The sequence below is a fragment of the Bombina bombina genome, chromosome 2 (genome assembly GCF_027579735.1).
Source record: "Bombina bombina isolate aBomBom1 chromosome 2, aBomBom1.pri, whole genome shotgun sequence".
Classification (NCBI taxonomy): Eukaryota; Metazoa; Chordata; class Amphibia; order Anura; family Bombinatoridae; genus Bombina; species Bombina bombina.
In genome coordinates this window covers 759,059,417-759,084,535 of record NC_069500.1, presented here as the reverse complement: position 1 = coordinate 759,084,535, position 25,119 = coordinate 759,059,417, and the positions used below count along the sequence as shown (strand labels likewise).

General features: G+C 39.6%; 1 protein-coding gene across 1 annotated transcript in view; it reads right to left on the bottom strand.

Annotated features, from left to right (window-relative positions):
- SLC5A5 (solute carrier family 5 member 5) overlaps positions 1 to 25,119 on the bottom strand; it is a 93,777-nt gene that overhangs the window by 6,613 nt on the left and 62,045 nt on the right. The window contains exons 10-14 of the mRNA XM_053700041.1: positions 7,369 to 7,439; positions 7,200 to 7,286; positions 6,044 to 6,237; positions 3,821 to 3,924; positions 3,601 to 3,716 (exon numbers count right to left, since the gene is read on the bottom strand). Of these exons, the coding sequence (XP_053556016.1) occupies positions 3,601 to 3,716; positions 3,821 to 3,924; positions 6,044 to 6,237; positions 7,200 to 7,286; positions 7,369 to 7,439 (572 nt within the window). The remainder of the gene's footprint in view (positions 1 to 3,600; positions 3,717 to 3,820; positions 3,925 to 6,043; positions 6,238 to 7,199; positions 7,287 to 7,368; positions 7,440 to 25,119) is intronic.

Genomic DNA, 25,119 nt, shown 5'->3' with positions numbered 1-25,119 from the left:
TTGTTTTTGGTTGCTATCTCTTCTGCTCGAAGAGTTTCAGAGTTATCTGCTTTACAATGTAACTCACCTTACCTGATTTTCCATGCAGATAAGGTAGTTTTGCGTACCAAACCCGGTTTTCTTCCCAAGGTTGTGTCTAATAAGAATATTAACCAGGAAATTGTTGTTCCTTCTCTGTGTCCTAATCCTTCTTCGAAAAAGGAACGTCTGTTACACAATCTTGATGTGGTTCGTGCTTTAAAGTTCTATTTACAAGCAACTAAGGATTTCAGACAAACACCTTCATTGTTTGTTATCTATTCTGGTAAGAGGAGAGGTCAGAAGGCGACTGCTACCTCTCTTTCCTTTTGGCTGAAAAGCATAATCCGTTTGGCCTATGAGACTGCTGGCCAGCAGCCTCCCGAAACAATTACTGCTCATTCTACCAGAGCAGAGGCTTCCACATGGGCTTTTAAAAATGAGGCTTCTGTTGAACAGATTTGTAAGGCAGCGACTTGGTCTTCGCTGCATACCTTTTCTAAATTTTAAAAATTCGATACTTTTGCTTCTTCAGAGGCTATTTTTGGGAGAAAGGTTTTACAAGCAGTGGTGCCTTCCGTTTAGGGTACCTGTCTTGTTCCCTCCCTTCATCCGTGTCCTAAAGCTTTGGTATTGGTATCCCACAAGTAAAGGATGAATCCGTGGACTCAATACATCTTACAAGAGAAAACAGAATTAATGCTTACCTGATAAATTACTTTCTCTTGTGATGTATCGAGTCCACGGCCCGCCCTGGCTATTAAGTCAGGTAGTTTTTTTATTTAAACTACAGTCACCACTGCACCCTATGGTTTCTCCTTTTTCTTCCTAACCTTCGGTCGAATGACTGGGGGGTGGAGCTAGAGGGGGAGCTATATGGACAGCTCTTCTGTGTGCTCTCTTTGCCACTTCCTATTGGGAAGGAGAATATCCCACAAGTAAAGGATGAATCCGTGGACTCGATACATCACAAGAGAAAGTAATTTATCAGGTAAGCATAAATTCTGTTTTTTATGCTTACACTTTCTGAGGCTCCAGCTTCTACTAAGCATGTGCATATATTTATAGGTCTGTGACTGTTTGATGGCTGTCACATGATACAGAAGACATGGAAATTAAAAGAAACTTTGAAATTGCTTTGCAGCTGTTCTCTGCTAACGCCAATTAGAGAAAGATAAGTAGCTTGGTTAGACTTGTAAAGTACACAGGATGTGGCAATAATGAAAGTATATTGCAAAGTTGTTATATTACACATTACTAAACAATTTTAAGGATTTAATGTTCCTTTAAAGTGAAGGTCAACTTCACGCAACTGCCCCACGGCATTGGATAGACTCTGCAAAATGAGGGTGGGTTTAATTCATCAAATTTGTTATATTTCAGTATTTTAAAAAAATTTAATCTTTTGATGGCTCCGAAAATAAGCGCTGCTCTCCCGCCCGGCATTTTATCAAATTGATTGAAAGATGAAGATTCTTAAAAGGATTTGTTCTTTAAAGAATCGTCATCTGTCAATCAATTTGAAATGATTCCGGGCGGGAATGCTGCGCTTATCGTCAGAGCGCTCAAAAGGTACAAATTTTTACAAATAATGAAATATAACATATTCAATTAATTAAACCCACCCTCATTTTACAAAGTCTATCCAATGCCGTGGGGCAGTTGCGTGACGTTGACCTTCACTTTAAGCATAGTCACACTTTCCTACACCTGTAAGGGTTCCCACATAGTTATTGGCTAACAAGCTCTAGCTTGTGACACCAAAGGACATACCGGAAGCTTTTTAAGAGGTTTATCATTGAACTGCTTTGCTTTGCAAAACCTCATACATTGGGCTTACAAAATAGCAGTGCAAAACATAAAGTTTGCATAATTTTACATATAATTTGCTAGGCTGAATTATGTGATTAAAGTGATGGTAAACGCTCCCCTTAATAAAAACAGATCCGTAATGTTAGTGACATTTTAGATGAAGTTTAATTCATCAATTGTAATGAAGATGCTCTGTAACTTACTTTTTATTATAGATATGAAATTAATATATCCTGTGCTCTGCCCACCCACTTCAAACATCATTTTCTTTGCGAGCTAATGGCTGGAATTGTCCAATCAGCACTCTAGCTACAACAAAAGTGCCACGTAGCTATAAGCGCTGATTGGACAGTTTAGCTCGCAAAAAATAACTTTCGAAGAGGATGGCTGGAGTGCAGGGTATTTGTATTTCATGTCTACGTAAAAAGTAAGTTATATCGCATCTTCATTACAATTGGTGATTTAAACTCCATATAAATTCCGGATCTGTTTTTATAAAGGGGAGAGTTTATCATCACTTTAAAGGGACATAAAAACCCAAATTTGTCTTTCATGTTTCAAATAGAACATACAATTTTAAACAACTTTCTAATTTATTTCTATTATCAAATTTTCATAGATTTTTTGTTATTCTTTGTTGATGAGATATCTAGATAGGAAGTGTGCACATGTTTGGCTACCTAGCTAGATATCTCTTCAACAAAGAATTACACTAGAACAAAACAAATTTGATAATAAAAGTAAATTGAAAGCTTTTTTTTAATATGTATTTAATATGTTTTCTCTAAGAAAAATATGGGGTTTCATGTTCCTTTAATGTCTTGTGCTGCAAAGGTTATAAAATGAGACATTGTAAATAAATGTGTCTTTTAATAAAAATGTTTGATGCTCTATTATGACATTCAACAGTTCATATACCTTTTATACTCTTACAACATAAAGGGACATTAAACCCACATTTTTTCTTTCATGCTTCAGATAGAGAATACAATTTTCCAATTTACTTCTATTATCTAATTTGCTTCAGTCTTTAGATATCCTTTGTTTAAGAAATAGCAATCCGTGAGCCAATCACACGAGGCATTTATGTGCAGCCACCCCTAGAAGCTTCTGAGCCTATCTAGATATGCTTTTCAGCAAAGAATATCAAGAGAACGAAGCAAATTCGAATAGATAGTAGAAGTTAATAGAATTTAATTAGAAAGTTGTTTAAAATTGCATGCTCTTTCTAAATCATGAAATAAAAAAAATTGGGTTTAATATCCCTTTTAATGGACATGAAACCCAAAACTTTTCTTTCATGATTCAGATAGAGAATACAATTTTAAATAACTTTCCAATTTACTTCTATTATCTAATTTGCTTCATTCTTTAAATATCTTTTGTGGAAAAAAATAGCAATGCACATGGGTGAGCCAATAACACAAGGCATATATGTGCAGCCACCAATCAGAAGCTCCTGAACCTATTTAGATATGCATTTCAGCAAATAATATCAAGAGAATGAAGCAAATTAGATAATAGAAGTACAGTAAACCCAATAACAATAGACATATGTGTGTAGCTACCAATCACCAGCTACCTCTCAGTATTGCATTGCTGCTCTGGAGCTAACCTAGTTATGCTTTTCAACAAAGCATAATAAAAGAACAAAGTAAATTGATAATAAAATAAATGGAAAAGTCTGGTAAAATGTCACGCTCTGTCTGAATTATGAAAGCTTTATTTTTGCTTTTCATTTGATGATACTTTTTAGCATTCTGAGCTCACCTCTCCTTGAGTCCTATCTGTTGGTTTGTTCTTTGTCTCTACTGGTTTTTGTGATTGTTGTCTGATATGGTCCAAAAAGAGCAGTCCTGGAGAAATGTCTTCCCTCTTCATAGGACCTGAACAAGCGATAAAGCTGGATGGTTATTCAGCCACGTTACCACTTACCTTCTGAGCATAAGTAATTGTTCATTCTCTCAGAGAGACCCACAACATGGATTACCTGTAAACTGACTGACCAGGGCTCCAACCAGGATTGTGCTGAGACATCCCACAGCAGCATAATACAAGTAGGACACTGAGTAGAAATTATAGATTATGTTCCACCTAAGTATTATAGATATAATTATTAAGTGAGTGAAAACCTTCCTAGTACACTTTTATATACCTCAATTACTAAACTCCAATACTGTCTTGACTTTGTTACCACACTGCTAGTGTCAGTGTACTGCAGTGTTAGATTAAGGGGCCTATTTATGAAAGGCCTGTCGGATATGATCCTACAGTGCGGATCAGGTCCGACAGACCTCACTGAATGCGGAGAGCAATACGCTCTCCGCATTCAGCATTGCACCAGCAGCTCTTGTGAACTGCTAATGCAACGCCGCCCCCTGCAGATTCGCGGTCAATCGGCCTCTAGCAGGGGGTGTCAATCAACCCGATCGTATTTGATCAGGTTGAATTGCGGAGGTGTCTGTCCGCCTCCTCAGAGCAGGCGGACAGGTTATGGAGCCGCGGTTTAGACCCCTGCTTCATAACTGGTGTTTCTGGCGTGCCTCACTGAATGCGGAGAGCAATACGCTCTCCGCATTGAGCATTGCACCAGCAGCTCTTGGGAACTGCTAATGCAACGCCGCCCCCTGCAGATTTGCGGCCGCTAGCAGGGGGTGTCAATCAAGCCAATCGTATTCGATCAGGTTGAATTGCGGCGATGTCTGTCTGCCTCCTCAGAGCAGGCGGACAGGTTATGGAGCAGAGGTCTTTAGACCGCTGCTTCATAACTGGTGTTTCTGGTGAGCCTCGCTGAATGCGGAGAGCAATACACTCTCCGCATTGAGCATTGCACCAGCAGCTCTTGTGAATTGCTGGTGCAACGCCACAGCTTCATAACTGCTTCATAATGCCGCTGATTCATAATTGCTTCATAACTTGTGTTTCCGGCAAGCCTGAAGGCTCGCCAGAAACACGGGGCTTCAAGCTCCATACGGAGCTTGATAGATATGCCCCTAAGTCTCAGTGAACTCTCACTAATAGGCAGTTGAGGTCTTGACTTTCAGAGAATTCTAAAATGGTATTTGTTCCAAAAATGTGCAGAACAAAATACTATATCTGGCATGGGAATACAATACCTTTTCATTTGTACTGACTCAAGAAAATAGAGAATCAACACCACATTTATATCCCCTATTATTTGGCTTTTGATAGGAGTCACAGTAAGAATTTCATTAGGAATATTTTTTTTTAATAATGACTTTTACATCAATGGGGATAATTACCCAGGTTGTCTAGTATTTTCAATATTGTGATGTTGTTATTGGGTCATATTAATACATATATGGATTTATACTTTAAGTGCATGGCATTTGATGTTATAAAATATGTTTAACTAGTTATTTTTTAATCAGTAGGAATATATGTTAAGTTTAATTTGAAAACATTGTTTCATAATTGATTCTGAATGAGTGCTAAAGGATGCTTTTTGTTTGATAATTTAAGGATTCTAAAATGATCTTTTGCTCGCTATGATAGAATGTACTATTCTAAAGGTCATGTGTCTCTTTAAAACTTTTAAACATGTTCTTGTCCTTAGTGGATGGGGTTTGGACTTTATCTGTAGCAATTGTTTGATAAGGCTCGAATTAAACATGTTAAAATATTTTTAGTAAAACAAAATTGAATTAATGTTGTTTATTTTGTTGTACACTGTTGATACTGCAATATATAGGATCTATAACTGATAATTCCTACATCTCATTGGGTGGACAGAAAAAAACACAAGGCAAATGAAAAAAAAATATAAAACACTCTTCTTTCAGAGGCAGTGATGAAGAATAAATTACTTTAGTATACTTTAAGGCAAGACAGGGGAAAGTCAGATGAAATGTCAGAGAATAAAGTAGACCTGATTTATTTCCAGGGTCCAAACACATTATTCATGTATGTGTATAATATGTATGCATTTGTGTATCCTTCGTTTCATTAAAAATAGTCTATATATTTGTTTATAAATGGTTTTTGATTTGTTTGCCTACATTAATTTAATTACGTTGTTGGTGGTTTTAAATTTGATAAAAAAACAAACAAATAAATGCAGATACTGATGAAGAATCAGACATTACACCCACTAGCTTCACCAGCAGTCTATGCTAATATGCAAACAAAGGAAATGATCCATATTCCACGGATGTATTGGTATGTAAGATGTGATGTGATTACTCAGTCTTACCCCTGCTCAGGTTCTGTGCCGTTTCTTTGAGGGAGTTGCCCGTAGATAATCCCCTCACTGGAGTTATATAAGGGGCAGTGGTCTGTATAGGAGGGTAAGGCTCCCGTCATCTCTGGGGTAGGAGGATAAAGTGTTCCTCCTACTGACACCCATATGCACATGCCAAAGCCCACTGCCAGACCTGAGCTCACCCCCTGATGATAGGAGAGAAAATCATTGAACATCAGCCTCATTTCTACCACTCGTCACTATGTTGTCATTCACAGTGGCCTGAACAAACAACACATGTAGACATTGAACATAAAAAGTAGTATCACACTCATAGCATACACATAGGGATAGATTACAAGTGGAGCGCTAAATATCTCTTGCGTGCAAGCGATATTAGTGCTCCACTTGGTAATACCAGAGCACGATAATGTGTGCTGGTATTACAAGTAAATCGCAATGCGAGGGAAGCATTGCACTCACAAGAGCGCGCTTCCATAGTCTCCTATGGCAGTAGCATCAGAGCCTCACGCAGTGAAGGGGTAAGTAGAGCAGCTATGGGCAGCATTTTTAAATATATATATACTGTATATATATATATATATATATATATATATCAGCATATACATATATATTTATATTGCGGTCTATGGGAACTGACAGTTCCCGTAGACCGCAATGTAAAGGCACTTTTCAGTGCTGTTCTTTTTCTAACACCCCACTCCCACCAACTTTAAAGCCCCAAAGCTGCCTAGTGCAGTTTTTTTTATTAAGAAAAAAGCTAGATTTTTTTAAATAAAAAACTATAATGCCCTCTATTTTGAGGGCATTTGGGGCACTTTTAGAAAATTAACCAGAGATCGATAATTACTACCGCTAGCTCGCGGTAGCAATAACCAGCCACTTGTAATGGCTGGTTAATTATCTAGCTCCCACAAAGTGACAAATTTGCCTGTTTGCGGGAGTGCGATAATTTAGCGCTCCACTTGTAATCTAGCCCATAATATACAGTCTTCAGCATAAATATACACATCCCACCCTCAGTTGACAATTTAAAGAACTGAACCCTGTTCCGACTATCCGTACACATTCTTCTAGATTCTTTAATCAAACATATTTACATTCCTGTGATATATAGCAGGTGAACTGATCATAAGTATTAACTTACAGTTGTATTGCAGGACACACAGAACATCCCCAGGATAAAAGCCCCAAGTAACGGACCACTGACCACTCCCATTACTGAGAAGGATCCCTGAATAAAATAAAGATACCAGTCAGAGAGCACTGAAGATTGTATGCTGGGTACGGCACAATTGCTATAACCAGACCTATACCTGTAATACTCCACCACCTAGAAGGGACGATAATGCAGCTATTGTGATACAAGCACATCCGTAAAGCAGAGCTTTGAGAGAGAAAAAAAAACACCAAATTAGAATGATGAAAAAATATGTGCCTAATATTTTAATTTTTAAACCAAAAAATCTTTCCTTAACCCCTTAGTGATCACAGCACTTTTCAATTTTCTTTCCGTTTGGGACCAGGGCTATTTTTACATTTCTGCTGTGTTTGTGTTTAGCTGTAATTTTCCTCTTAATTATTTACTGTACTCACACATATTATATACTGTTTTTCTCGCCATTAAAGGGACACTGAACCCAAATTTTTTCTTTCGTGATTCATATAGAGCATGCAATTTTAAGCAACTTTCTAATTTATTCCTATTATCAAATTTATCAAATTGTCTTCGTTCTCTTGCTATCTTTATTTGAAAAAGAAGGCAGCTAAGCTTTTTTTTTTGGTTCAGAACTCTGGATAGCAGTTTTTATTGGTTGTTCACCAAAAATGGGCCGGCATCTAAACTTACATTCTTGCATTTCAAATAAAGATACCAAGAGAATTAAGAAAATTTGATAATAGGAGTAAATTAGAAAGTTGCTTAAAATTTCATGCTCTATCTGAATCACAAAAGAAAAAAATTGAGTTCAGTGTCCCTTTAAATGGACTTTTTAAAGATATCATTATTTTCATCATATAATATAATTAACTATAAAAAAAATATTATAAATTATGATGAAAATTTTTTAAAAAAACACACTTTTTCTAACCTTGTCCCCCAAAATCTGTTACCCATCTACAACCACCAAAAAACTCCCATGCCAAATAGTTTCTAAATTTTGTCCTGAGTTTAGAAATACCCAATGTTTACATGTTCTTTGCTTTTTTTGCAAGTTATAGGGCAATAAATACAAGTAGCACTTTGCTATTTCCAAACCATTTTTTTTCAATATTTGCATATGTTACATTTTAACACTGATATCTGTCAGGAATCCCTGAATAACCCTTGAAATGTATATATATTTTTTTTTAGTAGACAACTCTTAGGCCCATATTTATCAAGCTCCGTACGGAGCTTGAAGGGCCGTGTTTCTGGCGAGGGTTATGGACCGCCGCTCCATAACCCTGTCCGCCTGCTCTGAGCAGGCGGACAGGAATCGCCGGAAATCAACCCGATCGAGTACGATCGGGTTAATTGACACCTCCCTGCTGGCAGCCGATTGGCCACGAGTCAGCAGGGGGCGGCGTTGCACCAGCAGCTCTTGTGAGCTGCTGGTGCAATGTTAAATGCGGAGAGCGTATTGCACTGTCGGATCAGGTCCGCAAGACCTTTGATAAATAGGGGCCATAGTATTGATCTAGGCCCATTTTGTTATATTTCATGCCACCATTTCACCGCCAAATGCGATTAAATAAAAATAATAGTTAACTTTAGGCCGCTAAATGCCGCTACGCACCATAATTGTATTATGCCCAGCAGTGAAGGGGTTAATTAGGTAGCTTGTAGGGAGCTTTTTAGGGTTAATTTTAGCTTTAGTGTAGTGTAGTAGACAACCAAAAAGTATTGATCTAGGCCCATTTTGGTATATTTCATACCACTATTTCACCGCCAAATGCGATCAAATAAAAATAATCGTTCACTTTTTCACAAACTTTAGGTTTCTCATTGAAATTATTTACAAACAGCTTGTGCAATTATGGCACAAATGGTTGTAAATGCTTCTTTCGGATCCCCTTTGTTCAGAAATAGCAGACATATAATCGCTTTGGCATAGCTTTTTGGTAATTAGAAGGCCACTAAATGCCGCTGCGCACTACACTTGTATTATGCCCAGCAGTGAAGGGGTTAATTAGGTAGCTTGTAGGGAGCTTGAAGGGTTAATTTTAGCTTAAGTGTAGAGATCAGCCTCCCACCTGACACATCCCACCCCCTGATCCCTCCCTGACCCTTCTCAAACAGCTCTCTTACCTCCCCCACCTTACTATTGTCACCACCATCTTTAGTACTGGCAGAAAGTCTGCCAGTATAAAAATATATATATATATTTAATTATACATTTTCTGCAGTGTAGGATCCCCCTTACCACCCAACCTCCCTGAGCCCCCCAAAAAGCTCTCAAACCCTCCCCCCTCTCACTATTTGCCGTCATTTTGAGTATTGACAGCTGCAATGTAGCTGCCCCCCCTCAGTACCCTCCCCCTCCTAGATCCCTTTCCAAACATTATTGCCGCCCTCCCACCTTCCTCTCCCACCCTCCTCTCCCACCACATCTTGTTTAGTGGTCCCGCGTGCACACACGTGTGCAACCCCCGCATGTACACGCAAGTTAGATCGGCCCTCACCGGATGGAAATTCATAGCGATGGGGCGCCCACCCGCCTCCCTGCAATGGCTCCCACCCACCAACGATCTGCACCATCACTGGGCGATGCAGAGAGGGCCACAGAGGAGGGATAGAAAGGTCAAAATCGGAATGTGCATGGTGCATTTCAATTTTAAATACAAGCATTTTTGCATTATACTTCCATTAGCAAAAATGCTTCTAGTAAAATGTATTACTGTTTTTCAGTGTCATACACACATATGCTGCAAGGGCCTGTGCACCAGTATTCAAGCTCAGAGAGCAAGTGGTTGTGTGAATTGTGTCTGTGAAGTCTTAACTTGTGTCATACCGTCACTGCTGACTCTCTAAGAAGGTGTAGTTTGTGAATACTGGTGAACAGACACTCACAGCATATGTGCGTATGCCACTGGAAAACAGTAATAACTTTTCCTAGAAGCATTTTTGTTAATGGAAGTATAATGGAAAACATGCTTTTATTTAAAATTGAAATGTATCTGTGCACATTTTGATTTTTACCTTGTTTAATATGGGCCCCATTCAAATCCATTACAGTTTACCATGCAAAAACTTGATTTTTAAGGCTGTTGACTTAAAGGGACATGAACACAAAAAAAACATTCTTTCATGATTAAGATATAGTATACAATTTTAAACAATTTTCCAATGTACTTCTATGACCAATTGTGCTTCATTTTCTTGGTATCCTTCATTGAAGGTACAGCAATGCTCTACTGGGAACTAGCTAAACCCATAATTGAACCAATGACAAGAGGCATATATGTGCAGCCACCAATAAGCAGCTAGCTCCCAGCTCTTGAGCCTATCTAGGTGTCCTTTTCAACAAGGGATACATAGAATACAAAGTAAATTAGATAATGGAAGTAAATTGGAAAATTGTTTAAAATTGCATGCTGTATCTCAATCATGAAAGAAATATTTTGTAGACTTGTGCACGGCCGAAAAATTTGTTTCGGATTAATTTGGATGTTTTCGAATTTCGGTTCGGATCGATTCGAATTCGGAAAAATTTGAATGAATTCATTTCGGATTTGTTTCGGATTCATTCGGATTCGAATAAATTCGGCTGGATTCGGTTTGGTTCGATTCGGAAATTCGGAATTTCGGTATGTGTTAGGTGGGATGTGCTGTGTATTAAACTAGTATTATGTACTGTATATTAGGTGTAACCCATAGCAGAGTGATATAACCTAATATACTGTACAATACTAGTGTAATCCATGGCCATCCGAATGTAACGAATAAATCCAAACTAATTCGGATTTCTTCGGTAGATTCGGTACTACCGTAATTCGGAAATTTGAATCGTTCCGAATCTCTGAATTTAACAAATTCGTCTGAATTTCGATTCAGAACGAATCGAAACGCACATGTCTAATATTTTGGTCACAGCAGGAACAAGGATTGCACCAGCCTCTGAATGTTCATAATTTGCAATACAAATGAGTGCATTTTGTTATTAACTAAATGACAGTGTTAAATTGTGTCCAACCATTTACTATTTATTTTTCAATGCAGTGATTAACTACTAATATGTGCTATGCATATGTATTAATTTACTTCCCCTTCAATATTTAGTATAATGTTCCTAATGAAATGTTGTAATTGCAGACATTACTTTGATATTTTTTTTCCTATTGATCTGTGCTCTGCCCTTGAAAAACTCGTGGCTAGATTATGAGTTGTGCGTTATGAGTGAAAAAGCCTTATAGCACTGCTTTTTCACTACCGCTGGTATTACGAGTTTCCGTAGCGCAACAAAAATCACCATCTCCGCTCAAATCCATAACGTAAACCCAAACCCAGTAGTTAATCATATACCGCTAACAAAAACATCCACAAATCAGTTCAAAAACATTACACAAAGTACACTTACACTCATACAAACACTACACAATATTTATTTTTTCAATTTTAAATTTTCATGTCAAAATAGAACGGATCAAAGTTATGAGATCTCGGGTACACAAATCCATTTTACATTGACTTACATAGACAGACGGGAACATACACTCATATAGCTACATCTAACTACAAATATTATCACATACATACACAAATCAATACACACAAACAATATACAGCACATTACCTACACAAAACAGATTTTTATTAGGAAATAAACACAATTTAGCTACTTTTTCACACCAGAACATGACGTCACTCACTTTACTCTCAAAACAAGTGTTGGATTTTATTTCTCTTCAATTTTTTTTCCTCCATTGACTTCTATGGGGAAGATGTGCTCATGCACGCGACAGGCAGATTTACCTAACGCACGCAAAATGCGTAGACTTGCAAACTCGTAATACCAGTGTTACAATTGTGGTAATAACTCATTCTTTCTTGCGTTAGTCCCGCTATGACAAGTAGATCAAGAAATGACTATTTCCCTATGGACTTATGGCTTTTACTTGTGTGAAATTCACTACAACATCAAAATCGTAAAGGAAATTACATTACATTAACTAGAAATCACCATCACCAATACGAAATCGGTTTTAAAAATTACATCATATTTAAACGGACATAAAATAAATTTTTACATTTCATTATTCACAAACAGTAGCCAATTGTAAACACGTCTCATTTACCTCTATTATAACATTTCATTTATTCAACTGATATGCTTGGATGAACAGCATATCTACATAGGCTCAACACATGATCATTAATGGATGCACATACATGACTTTGTGCATTCACTCATACATGTGCATTGATATTCTGGCCAAAAAACAACATATAAACAATGAATACATTTACATCATACAACTACATTGGAAGGTTGCTTAACAGTGGATTCTCTCTCGGAATCACGATATATCAATTATGGATTTAGTGTCACTCATAATATACCATTAGGAATTACGTACAATAAGAACAGATCATTAGAACAGATTAGAGCTGTCACTTTTTTGGAAGGAGCAACAATGCTATACTGCTTTATATAAGTCAGCATATGTGGGAGAGAATCACAATACATACATAGATGTACATAATATGCATCACACAACAACAAAACACACATATTGGCATCTACTTATCAAGCCGCCAACTTACTTGCATTTGACGGCACCAATACGCTCGCCTAAGATCGCCTAAGATCGCGGCCGCGGACCTGAATACGCTCTCCAAAGTTACCAAAAAAGCCACGCACCAAGTATGGGGCAATGAGCAGCGGACTGTTGTTAACTAACAGTCATCGATCTCGCTGCTCTTCGGCTTTTTCCCAGCTTTATTGGTACCCTGTCACTAAACACCCACACTATACTATACTGTTTTACCCCTATCCCACCACTCCTGGAGCCCACCGCAACTCTAATAAATGTATTAACCCCTAAACCGCTGCTCACGGACCCCGCCGCAACTAAATAAAGTGTTTAACCCCTAAACCGCCGCTCCCGGAGCCCACCGCCACCTACATTATACTTATTAACCCCTAATCTGCCACCCTGACACCGCCGCCACCTACATTATACTTATTAACCCCTAATCTGCCACCCCCTATACCACCGCCACCTACATTATACTTATTAACCCCTAATCTGCCGCCCCAGGGCGGCGGATTGAAAACCAGGTACGCTGGGCCGAAATAGTGGCGAGCATACCTGTTAGATATTTATTAACTAGCAAAAGTAGTCAGATAGTGCCGAATTTGCATTCGGAACATCTGTAGTGACATAAGCATCGATCTGTGTCGAACTTTGCCCGGCGGATTGTATGTTACGTCACAAAATTCTACTTTTGCCAGTCTGTAGGGTTTGATAACTAAGGGGAATCAGGCTCGCCACAAATACGCTGTGGAATTCCAGCGTATTTGTGGTTGACGGCTTGATAAGTAGATGCTTTTATCTTTTTAATCATGACACAATAACAATGTTGTAAAATACAAGAACAGAACGAAGATTTGCTAACTAGACAGGCATGTTGCTAATATGATGATGTCATTATAAGCTTCAACCATACAGATTACAGCTTTGGGACTGTACCGCCCCTTTCAGAAGTTTTTCACTCAATACTACAATATTACATATATACGTAAACGAGAGTTTTGAAGATCTTCATTATTATTGCGATTTCAATGGGGCATGTACAATATTGACATTTCGCAAATCTCTTATATATAGAATATTATAGATGTCAGTCGGAAGATCTTCATTGTTAATACGATTTCAATGGGACATGAAAAATATTGACATCTCACCAATCACTTATATATAGAAGATTATAGATGTCAGCAGTTACTTTATCATTTTTAAACAATATTGCAGCAACATTGATCGATCAGATTCTATGCCATGTCTATGCACATTATACACAAGTATGCACTTTCATTCCTGTTAGCGTGGACGTGTGCTTTTTATTATAAGATCGCGTTTAATAAGTATTTATTACGCATATGAACAAACATTACGAAGGTGCACTGTATATGTTAGATTTTACACTTTCACATTACGATTCATTGGGGGGGGGGGAGAAATTTCAGCAAACACCTAAAATAACGCCCACTTTGAAAGCATTTGTGCCGCTCACATACAATCAAGTGTATACAATCAGCAATCATTACGAACACGCTACCATTGGACTAATTGCAGTATAAATCCCCCAAACAACATGGCCAAAGCCACTAAAAAGGCAATCTCCTCCTATTTCAAATACATTTTTAAAGGTATAATTAGCCAGATTTAAATATCATCTACATTTGAGGAGTGGTGCTCGCATTAATTTTGGTTTGATTGTACAAAAAATGTGTGGACAGGTTTCCACAAAAAGAAAATGCTTGAGTAGCACTCTATGCCCAGACTCCTAAGGAGGCAAAAAATGATAGTTAAAATATAACTTTTATTCATATGATAAAGCCAAGTTTATTGGCGAAACGCATCAGGGGGGTTGTAGGGGATGATGGGGTCCCAATGTATGTTATTTTAAAAATCAGGATCTAAGTGCTAACTTAATAGAATTACTGTTAACCACTAATTGATAGCAAAAGCTGCCACCAATAGAAAAATGCTGCATACTAACAGAATTGAGTAGTATAACAAACAATAGCGATTATATTATATATATGTGACAAATCAAAGATGAGAAGTGTGATAGACCTGTGAAATCATCATTGTTACATGATAGATGAGCTGTATGACTGATATTGTTATAGCTATATGATAGAGGAACTGTAACAATACTCAGTACAGTAAAACGTATATGTGACAGGTTTAAGATGAAAAGTGTGGTTGACCCGTGATACTATTAACGTTGTGTGGCAAATGAAGTGTTTGAACTAATAATGCAGAAAGCGTTACAAACCAATAATATTGTATAAGAGTGGTAGACCCGTGACACCATTAGCATTGTGTGGCAAATGAAGTGTTTGAACTAATAATGCAGAAAACACTACAAACTAATAATATTGTATAATATCCAAAGCCTCGAAAAACAAAAGCGATTAAGATGAAAAGAGTGGTAGACCTGTGATACCATTAGTGTTGTGTGGCAAATGAAGTGTTTGAACTAATAATGCAGAAAGCGCTACAAACCAATAATATTGTATAATATCCAAATCCTCCAAAAACAAAAGCGATTGTGTACACAACAAACTATTGATATTAACAACATATGTTGCAAGATAAAATTATCGGTAACTAACAGAGTGATCGCATATGTGATAGAGGAGATTCATGAATACACAATATAGAAAGCGCCATTAATTAATAATATTAGATAAATATTTCAAACCTTAAACAAACTTAAGCGACTTTGTATATAACAAAGTCCAGACAATGACAACACATGTTGCAAGACCAGATTATTGCTAAATAATGATCTAAAAGTAACACACGTATTCAATCTGGAACATAGACATTAATTAAGTGCATGCAATATATCGCTTAAGCCTTAAAAGACAAAATAGTTCATGCCAACACACAAAAACACAGTTGAATGATTTATGCTCAAAATATTTCTATATATAGAATCCACTGGGTAAAATGATGTTGCAATTTATTATACAATAGATGAACTACACATTTCAAACGCAATCACTGTTGAAATCTATATTAATGGAATAGAAATGCTGAAATGATATACTGAATAGATTGTAGATCCAAGTGCAATATACCAGACGGTATATTCATTCAGCCTGTGATTCACAAACACAGAAACGATCCAGCATAAACTCAATAAACACTTGTTAATTCTATAAATACATACATAAGGGCTCAAATAGCAATACAGGGCAGCATATATGAACACAATTGAAGTGAACTTAATGATCCAATGAAGTTGAATAAATCCCTGTATTTGTAATTTTAGCCACTGATGAAAGTGAGTGTGGATAAAAGAACACTATACTTCAAAATACACAATTATCCAACTGTTAAACTAAGGGTCAAACAAGTACCAAACACAAGTTATCTAACTAATAGGTGCCAATCTAACAAGGGCTCACATAAATGCTAAAGAAATAAATTAAAGGATTGCAGCTAACCTGTTGATAGAGTGGTTACCCTGAATTCATATAATTTCAGTGTCTCCAATATATTACTTAAATATAGAAGGCCAGACTTTAAAAATCAGTGAGACACGCCACAAGACCAGCACTAGTGTCTCTGATAGGGATTTTAATCTTTTCGGGCCCATTTATCAAAGGGCTTGCGGACCTGATCCGACACTGCGGATCAGGTCCGCAAGACCTTGCTAAATGCGGAGAGCAATACGCTCTCCGCATTTAACATTGCACCAGCAGCTCACAAGAGCTGCTGGTGCAACGCCGCCCCCTGCTGACTCGCGGCCAATCGGCCGCCAGCAGGGGGTGTCAATCAACCCGATCGTATTCGATCGGGTTGATTTCCGGCGATTCCTGTCCGCCTGCTCAGAGCAGGCGGACAGGGTTATGAAGCAGCGGTCTTTAGACCGCTGCTTCATAACTTGTGTTTCTGGCGAGTCTGAAGACTCGCCAGAAACACGGCCCTTCAAGCTCCGTACGGAGCTTGATAAATGGGCCTGTTTGTGTTGTTTACCCATTTTTTAACATATGAATAAAAGTTATATTTTAACTATCATTTCTTGCCTCCATAGGAGTCTGGGCATAGAGTGCTACTCAAGCATTTTCTTTTTGTGGAAACCTGTCCACACATTTTTTGTACAACATGGCCAAAGCGTCCCTTGTGATCGACATTGTATCAAATCGCTTTTGTGTTTTTGCATACCTTGTTACTCCTTGTGTGTTTGCTCTGCTGTTTGACTTTGTGCTGCTTAGCTTGGCAAATATGGATGATCCGCAGTTAGTTGCTGTTGGTGCTGTTGCACGAGTGGTGTTCAATAGAATCAGTTTGAGGGTAGACAGTTTCCCCATGGGTGGCTCGTTGGTGAGTATTTGTGCACAACATGGTTAATTAGTTAGACAATTGCCACTGTAGTCTTCAAAAACAGTTGTGTTTGTGTAATGTGCAGCTCTAGGATGCAATTTAACCATTTCTGTCTCTTTTAGCAAATGTCTTGTTTATGCAAAATACGCATATGTAGCATGTCCTAGCTTAAATGTGCAGCTCTAGGATGCTATTTAACCATGCCATTGTCTCTTTCTGCAAATGTCTAGTTTTAGCTCCAAACAGACATGTAGCATGTCCTAGCTTAAATGGGCAGCTCTAGGATGCAATTTAACCATTTCTGTCTCTTTTAGCAAATGTCTCGTTTATGCAAAATACGCATAGGTAGCATGTCCTAGTTTAAATGTGCAGATATAGAATGCGCTTTAACCATTTAATTGTCTCTTTCCGCAAATGTCTAGGTTTAGCTCCAAACAGATATGTAGCATGTCCTAGCTTAAATGTGAAGCTCTAGGATGCAATTTAACTATTTCTGTCTCTTTTAGCAAATGTCTAGTTTATGCGAAATACGCATATGTAGCATGTCCTAGCTTAAATGTGCAGCTCTAGGATGCAATTTAACCATGTCTGTCTCTTTTAGTAAATGTCTCGTTTATGCGAAATATGCATAGGTAGCATGTCCTAGCTTAAATATGCATTTTCTTTACAATCACCTTGATGAACTCATAAATTTATTGTTCATATTAGTGCTCTAATTTTCAAATTTTGAAGTATATTATTTGGAATATTTTAGACTAATGTGATTTAGTGATGTCCAAACTGTGTTCACTAATATATTTTAATATCATTAATAGAACTAGTTATTGTGACAAGCCCAGAAGGCTCCAGCACCAATAGTGACCTGCCTTTGCATTGACTCATTCATATGTCATTAAAGGTGTATTTATCATAAATATTCTGAACATGATTCTGATGAAGCATTCCATTTGAATTAAAAAGATAATATACTACTATGATGATATATATATATATATATTCTTTTTATTATTTTAAGATTAAGATCTCAAAGCTTCTTAGTCTACACCTTTGTGCTTCAGAACATGGCTAGCACATGTTTGTCAGGGTTTTTTCCCTGTTGTGTTTGCCATGTGCTGCTGGCAGCCATATTACTCACCTCTCTTCCTGACTATGGTGCATTGTGGGGGATGCTGCTCATTTCCTGCACTTCCTTTTATGGCCAGACTGGTGTGCATCATCCATGTGAGACAGGATGCAGTCTCAGAATTGTGATGTCATCACTTATTATTTAAAGGGCCTCTGTTCAGTATTTTTTGCCTTTGCTTTGTCTCAGGCCTGTTTGTGAGAGTTCCTGTGTATTACCTGGCTGCCTGACGCCCTTCCTGGTTCCTGATCCCTGGCTTGTTCCTGACTCTGCTGTTTTCCTTGTTCCTGATACCGGCTCGTCTGACTATTCACTTTGGCTCCTGATTCGGCTCGTCTGACTACCAGCTCTGGCTTTGACTCCTGGCTTGTTATGTCTTGTGGACTTTTTTATTATTTTTTGCTATTAATAAAGGTGTGATTATTTTTGCACTTCTTGCCTCAGTCTGATTCCTGGCACCCTGACATTACACAAAGGACATGAATCCTGATGCTGCTAATTATCCACCTTTACCTGCCATCATTTCCAGGATGGATGTACAGGATCACCGCTTGGATCAATTTGCACTAGCCCTGCAAACCCTGCTGACTCGCACTGCACATTTGGACCAAAGTGTCCCGCAAGTTATGGCTGCTCCTGTTTCCGCTGCTGCACCTATGCCTACCAGGAGCATGTCTGGTTCTGCACCTCTACCTCAGCGATATGGAGGTGATCCTATTCAGTGCAGAGGGTGTTTGAACCAGGTGGGCATTTACTTTGAGATGTTACCTCAGGCGTTTCCCTCTGACAAAGCTAAGGTGGGATTTCTCATCTTGTTACTCTCTGACACAGCTCTTGCCTGGGCTAATCCCTTGTGGGAGACTAATAAACCTGTGATTTCAAATTACCCTGAATTTGTGGCTTCCTTTCGAAGGGTATTTGATGTGCCGGCTTGCTCCTCCTCTGCTGCTAAATGACTCATGTCCATTCAGCAAGGTACAAGATCTGTTGCTCAGTATGCTATAGAGTTCCATACGCTTGCCACAGAGGTAGGTTGGAACAATGAAGCCATTGTTGCCGTCTTCTTTCATGGGCTCTCTGATGCGATTAAAGACAAAGTTGCTGCCAGAGATTTACCAGAGAATCTCAAGGAATTGGTGTGCTTTGATCCTAATTGACATCAGACTCAGAGAGAGGCCCTCTTTCAAGGAGCGCTTTCGGAAGCCTCCTGTTCCATTGTCTCCTACGTGTTCGTTCCCACCCATGCCTCCCTCTCCTCCCATGCCTCCTGGTCCCGAGTCACCAGGTACTGCTGAGCCGATGCAGTTGGGATTCACGCATCTCTCCATGGTGGAGAGGGTCTTTAGGAGGAGGGAGGGGATCTGCCTCTATTGTGGGTTACAGGGCCACCTTTTGAAGTCTTGTCCTACACGGCCGGGAAACGCTCACACCTAAGGTCCTGTCGGGGGTAGACCTTGGGTGGTTTATCCTCATCCCCGGAACCGCTTAAGGAGAAACCTTTGGTCACAGTTGTCCTTTCCTGGGTGGACTCCTCCATAGTCACTCAGGCTCTTGTTGACTCTGGTGCTGCGGGCTATTTCATTGACAGTGCTTTTGTATCAAAGCACTCCATTCCTGTTTTGCCTCGGTCCATTCCGCTTGCTATTGAGGCCATTGATGGCAAGCCCATTCAGCCCGCACTTGTTACTCACGAAACTTCTCAGTTGTCCATGGCTGTTGCGGCTCTCCATTTTGAAACCCTCCAGTTCCAGGTGATAAACTCTCCGCATTTTCTGGTTGTTTTGGGTTATCCCTGTCACCAAAAGCACAATCCCAGTCTCGACTGGCGCAGGTCTGAAATTTTGTCGTGGTCCCCGAAATGTATTTCCACTTGTCTTTGGAAACCAGTTAAAGTCTTGTGCACTTCTTCGGTATCTCAATTGCCAGAGGAGTACCGAGAGTTCCTAGATGTGTTTGACAAGGTGCATGCCAGTACGTTGCCTCCTCACTGGTCTTACGATTGTGCCATAGACCTGCAATTTGGAACCATTCCTCCTCAGGGCCGGGTGTACCCTCTGTCTGTTGCAGAGAATTGTGCTATGGAGGAATATGTTGCTGATGCTCTGTCGCGGGGAGTCTTCCGCAAATCCTGCTCTCCTGCAGGGGCTGGCTTCTTCTTTGTGAAGAAAAAGGGTGGCGAGTTAAGACCATGTATCGATTATAGGGGTCTTAATCATCTTACCATTAAGAATGCTTAACCTATTCCGCTCATTACGGAACTCTTTGACCACCTCAAGGGAGCTACGGTCTTTACTAAACTTGATTTGAGAGGAGCGTACAATCTCGTTAGGATTAAGGAGGGCCACGAATGGAAAACAGCATTTAACACCAGGAGCGGGCATATGAGTATCTTGTAATGCCCTTTGGCCTATGTAATGCTCCTGCTGTTTCTCAGGAATTTATTAATGATGTCTTATGAGATATGTTGCAACAGTGTGTTGTGGTGTACTTAGACGACATCCTCATACACTTACCCACACTTGAGGCTCATTGTTCTGATGTTACACGGGTTCTTCAGAGACTATGTGAGAACGGCCTATATTCAATGTTTTTTGGGGCTCGCCAATTACTATAGAAAGTTTATTAAAAACTTTTCTACCTTGGTCGGGGCGGAGCTTGGCCGCACAGGAATATGGCTGCTTGAAGAAATAGCTCCGGTGCCCTAAGTTCACTTGCCGATTACAAATGGGTGTAATATTATTTATATCAGCCTAAATCCCAGCAGTAGCTACCACAGAGATACCTTCAATCATCTTTGGTGTGTTTTATGCAGAGAGAGCAAGCACGCAGTAAGAGCGGCATAGAAAAGATTCCTCTATGCAGCAAGGCCTATCAACCCTCAAGCACCGGAACTCAGCTGCAACACTGTCCTTATAATAGGAACTCCCAGTAGAATCCCAGAAACAGAGGAGGCGAGTCACGGCAGACCATAGACCCTGCAGGTCCAGCACTGTGAGTACTTACCGTTCGAATCAGCTCCAGAGCACCACCCGCACTCACGGATTTACAGGGGGCTGCCCACGAACACAAAACACCAAAAGGGGAGAAACCGGAGTAAAAACTAGAGCACATTTAAAAGGTGAGCCCCTTCTCAAGCAACATTACTCGATCCTTTAAATAGACAGGCTGATTGCTACTGAGACCCGATCTAGCCGGGAAACATAGAAGCCACTCACCTTATTAACTAGCAGAAAAACGGCCCCATAAGCTCAACACCAACAAAAGGGGTTAAAATAATAACAGAGAGATAAACAACAAGAAAAGCCAGTTAAGAGAAGATAACATCAAAAAATATAAAAAAAATAATAAAAAATAAAACAATAATTAAAACAAAAAGAAACTAAAACAGACACACAATCTACTATTAACCGGAAGGCCCTCTATTATTGAACTAAATAAAGCAAAACTAAAATGAACAAAGACTGCAAAACATCTACCATGAGTAATTACTTAAAACCAGCTGAGCCTGCACCAAAACCCTTAAGTGAAACATCTATAAAACACAGACATGAAGCAGAAACACAAGCTACCATGGGCTACTCAGATACCTCACAATATGTTACTAAGAATGACCTCAAATACTTTGCCTCTAGAGAGGATATAAGAGAAGCCATGCAGGAAGTAAAAGACATGTTTAATGAATTTAAGAAAGATTTCACAGTCGTAGAACATAAAGTTTCAACCATAGAAAAGAAACAGGAAATCCAGCAGTCAGAAATGCGAACTCAATCTGACAACACACAAATGCATGCTGACATGTTACACAACCTAATGGAGAGAATGGAGGACTTGGAAAATAGGAGCCGCAGGAACAACCTGCGGATCCGAGGAATCCATGAATCAATCCCTCCAGATGCCCTGCAAGGGCACCTACAAAGCCTTTTCCGGACAGCAAAAGTATGCCGTCTGCACCAGAGGTTCCTATCGAAAGGGCCCACCGTGCCCTATGCCCAAGATTACCAGCCAAAGTGCCACAGAGAGACATGATAGTGAAACTACTATCATTCAGGGATAAAGAAGAAATACTCAAAGGGGCAAGGAACACAACGCCTCTTACACATGCTGGGATAGAAATTCAGATATATTCGGACATATGCCCCGATACTCTACAAAAAAGAAAAGACCTGAAATTCATTACAGCAGTCTTGAGAGAAAATGGCATCCCCTACAGGTGGGGCTTCCCCACATGCATCGTAGCCACAAGAAACAACACCACCTCAGTGTTCCGCTCTCTGGACGACTTACCAACCTTCAATAATTCTCTTAATTTGTCAATCAAACTTCCCCCGGCATTGGAGCAATTGCAGAATCCACCCGCTACTGCAGAAGAATCAGCAGCTGATGATACACTGTAACTTGAGAAACACAAACACCTGAAACTGGATCAACTCCTTTAATATGATCAGGTAGAGATGTTCTGGTCCCCCAGCTTAGCCTGATCTGAACTAATATGAACTCTGTCGCCAGAGACTATTTCGGACTGAGTAAGATCTATAACTCCCTGGAGACCTGGATAATATCATCATCCTCTCTTTTCCAAGATAAGTGGAACACATGTTCACCTGTTAACTTATGTTGTGATGTACTGTTTAATGTTTCTATATTCATTGAAAATACGCCCACACACAGGAGACACAACATACACTGTTTTAGAAATCAAGGGTGGAAAGGGACTCAGCACACACATGGATCAGCCGCAATACCTCACATGCTAATCTCAACCATATTCACCCCACACACACTGCTACGGCTGATTTTGTTCACACATACACCCACTTAACAAATAACCTTACACAATAACTAATTTTCATAGGCAATGAACTAGGGCCTTTACCCCTAGAAAGTTTACGGTTACTGTTTGACTGTTTTTTCCTGATTTGATAAATTTGTTTGTCTTTTTTGCTATATTGTCCTACAAGGTTTTTTCCATACAGGTTTGACTGCCACGGGTGGAGGTAAGTCTCTTCATATCCCCACTTAACCCGCCACTGGCTACTACACCACAGGCCTAGTGACATCCTCCTTCCCCTATACCCCCCGACCTAACTGCCCCCCACCTCACACCAATCACGCACTTGTCTTAACTAGATACCAACATCTGTCACAATGCCAGCACATAGCACACATCCCCAGTCCTATGGATTGGAACTGATCACAGTTAATGTAAAAGGCATGAACAGCCCAAATAAAAGGGCGATAGTGCTCACCGAACTCCAAAGGATGAGAGGAGAAATAGTTCTCCTCCAAGAGACGCACTTCCAAAAGGGCCACGAACCTAAATGGTTCCAAAAACACTACACCCAAGATTATTTTGCATCAGGCCCGACTAAAAAGGGGGGAGTGGGAATCCTGTTCCATAAGAAGATCCCCTTCAGTCCTACACAAATTGAGAAAGACCCTGAAGGCTGTTATATCATGATAGTAGGTCTCCTATATAACATACCAGTAACATTTGTTAATCTCTATTTTCCAAACACGGCGCAAGCTCCCTTCCTCATACGTATGACGCAAAAGTCCAAGAAATCCAAAAGGGTGCACTCTTTATCGGGGGAGACTTTAATGTCCCAATAGACCCTTGTCTTGATACTTCTGACGGCTCCTCCAGCATAACACCTAAAACATTAAAACTGATAACACAATACTTGAGGGATATAGTAGTACATGACATATGGCGAATTACACACCCGAACACTAAGGACTTCACCTTCTATTCCCACCCCCACAATAAATACTCCAGGATTAACTACATTTATTCAGACACAGTGGGTCTCACTACCATATCGGACTGCACCATACGGAACATTACATGGACTGATCACGCCCCCGTCTCCTGCACGATCCACTGGCCAGAATCCCCGATATCAGCTTTTGTGTGGAAACTCAATGACACATTGTTAGATGACCCTATCACCGCTGCAGATCTCACCAAATCACTCCAAGAATATTTCCAATTAAACAAAACAGACACTCTCCCTACAATCACCATATGGGAAGCGCATAAATGCATAATCCGAGGGGAGCTCATAAAAATAAGGGCTAGACAGAATAGACTCAAAAGAGAGAGACTCCACTCCTTACTAACTAGAATATCTCACCTAGAACAACAACATAAGAATAGTCCTACAAACACCACTCTTCTGACAGAACTGACGCAAGCTAGAACAGATCTGACAACACACCTATGCGCAGAACAGCAAAAAAGGCACTTCTCCTGAAGCAAACATTTTATGAACAGGGTGACAAAGCAGGTAAACTGCTAGCTAAAGCCCTAGCATGCAAAAAACTCAAAACATACATCCATGAGATCAGAGACTCCAACAATGTCACCCATCATGATGCGAAAAACATAGCAAGCACATTCAGGGAATATTATGAGACACTCTATAATATACACCTGAACGTTGTTAGTTCGACGGACCCACAGAGTGGTAAAGAGGATTCACCCCAGATACAGGACTACCTATCAAAGGTGGTGCTGCCATCTCTTTCAGATGATGACAAGGCCTCACTAGACGAACCTTTCAATATTACTGAAGTCTTACAAACTTTTAAAAACCTACCATCGGGTAAAAGCCCAGGCCCAGATGGCCTAAACTCCAAATATTACAAGAAATTTGCCCACATACTCGCCCCCCACCTACTTGACATATTTAACGCAATTCAGGACATGGCGTCCCTGCCTGGCTCCATGCTAGAGGCCCACATAGTAGTACTACCTAAACCCAGTAAACCCCCTATAAAACCAGAAAACTTCCGACCAATCTCCTTGCTAAACTCCCATATCAAAATCCTGGCCAAACTAGTAGCAAATAGAATCAATAAATTCTTACCACAACTGATCTCAACTGACCAAACG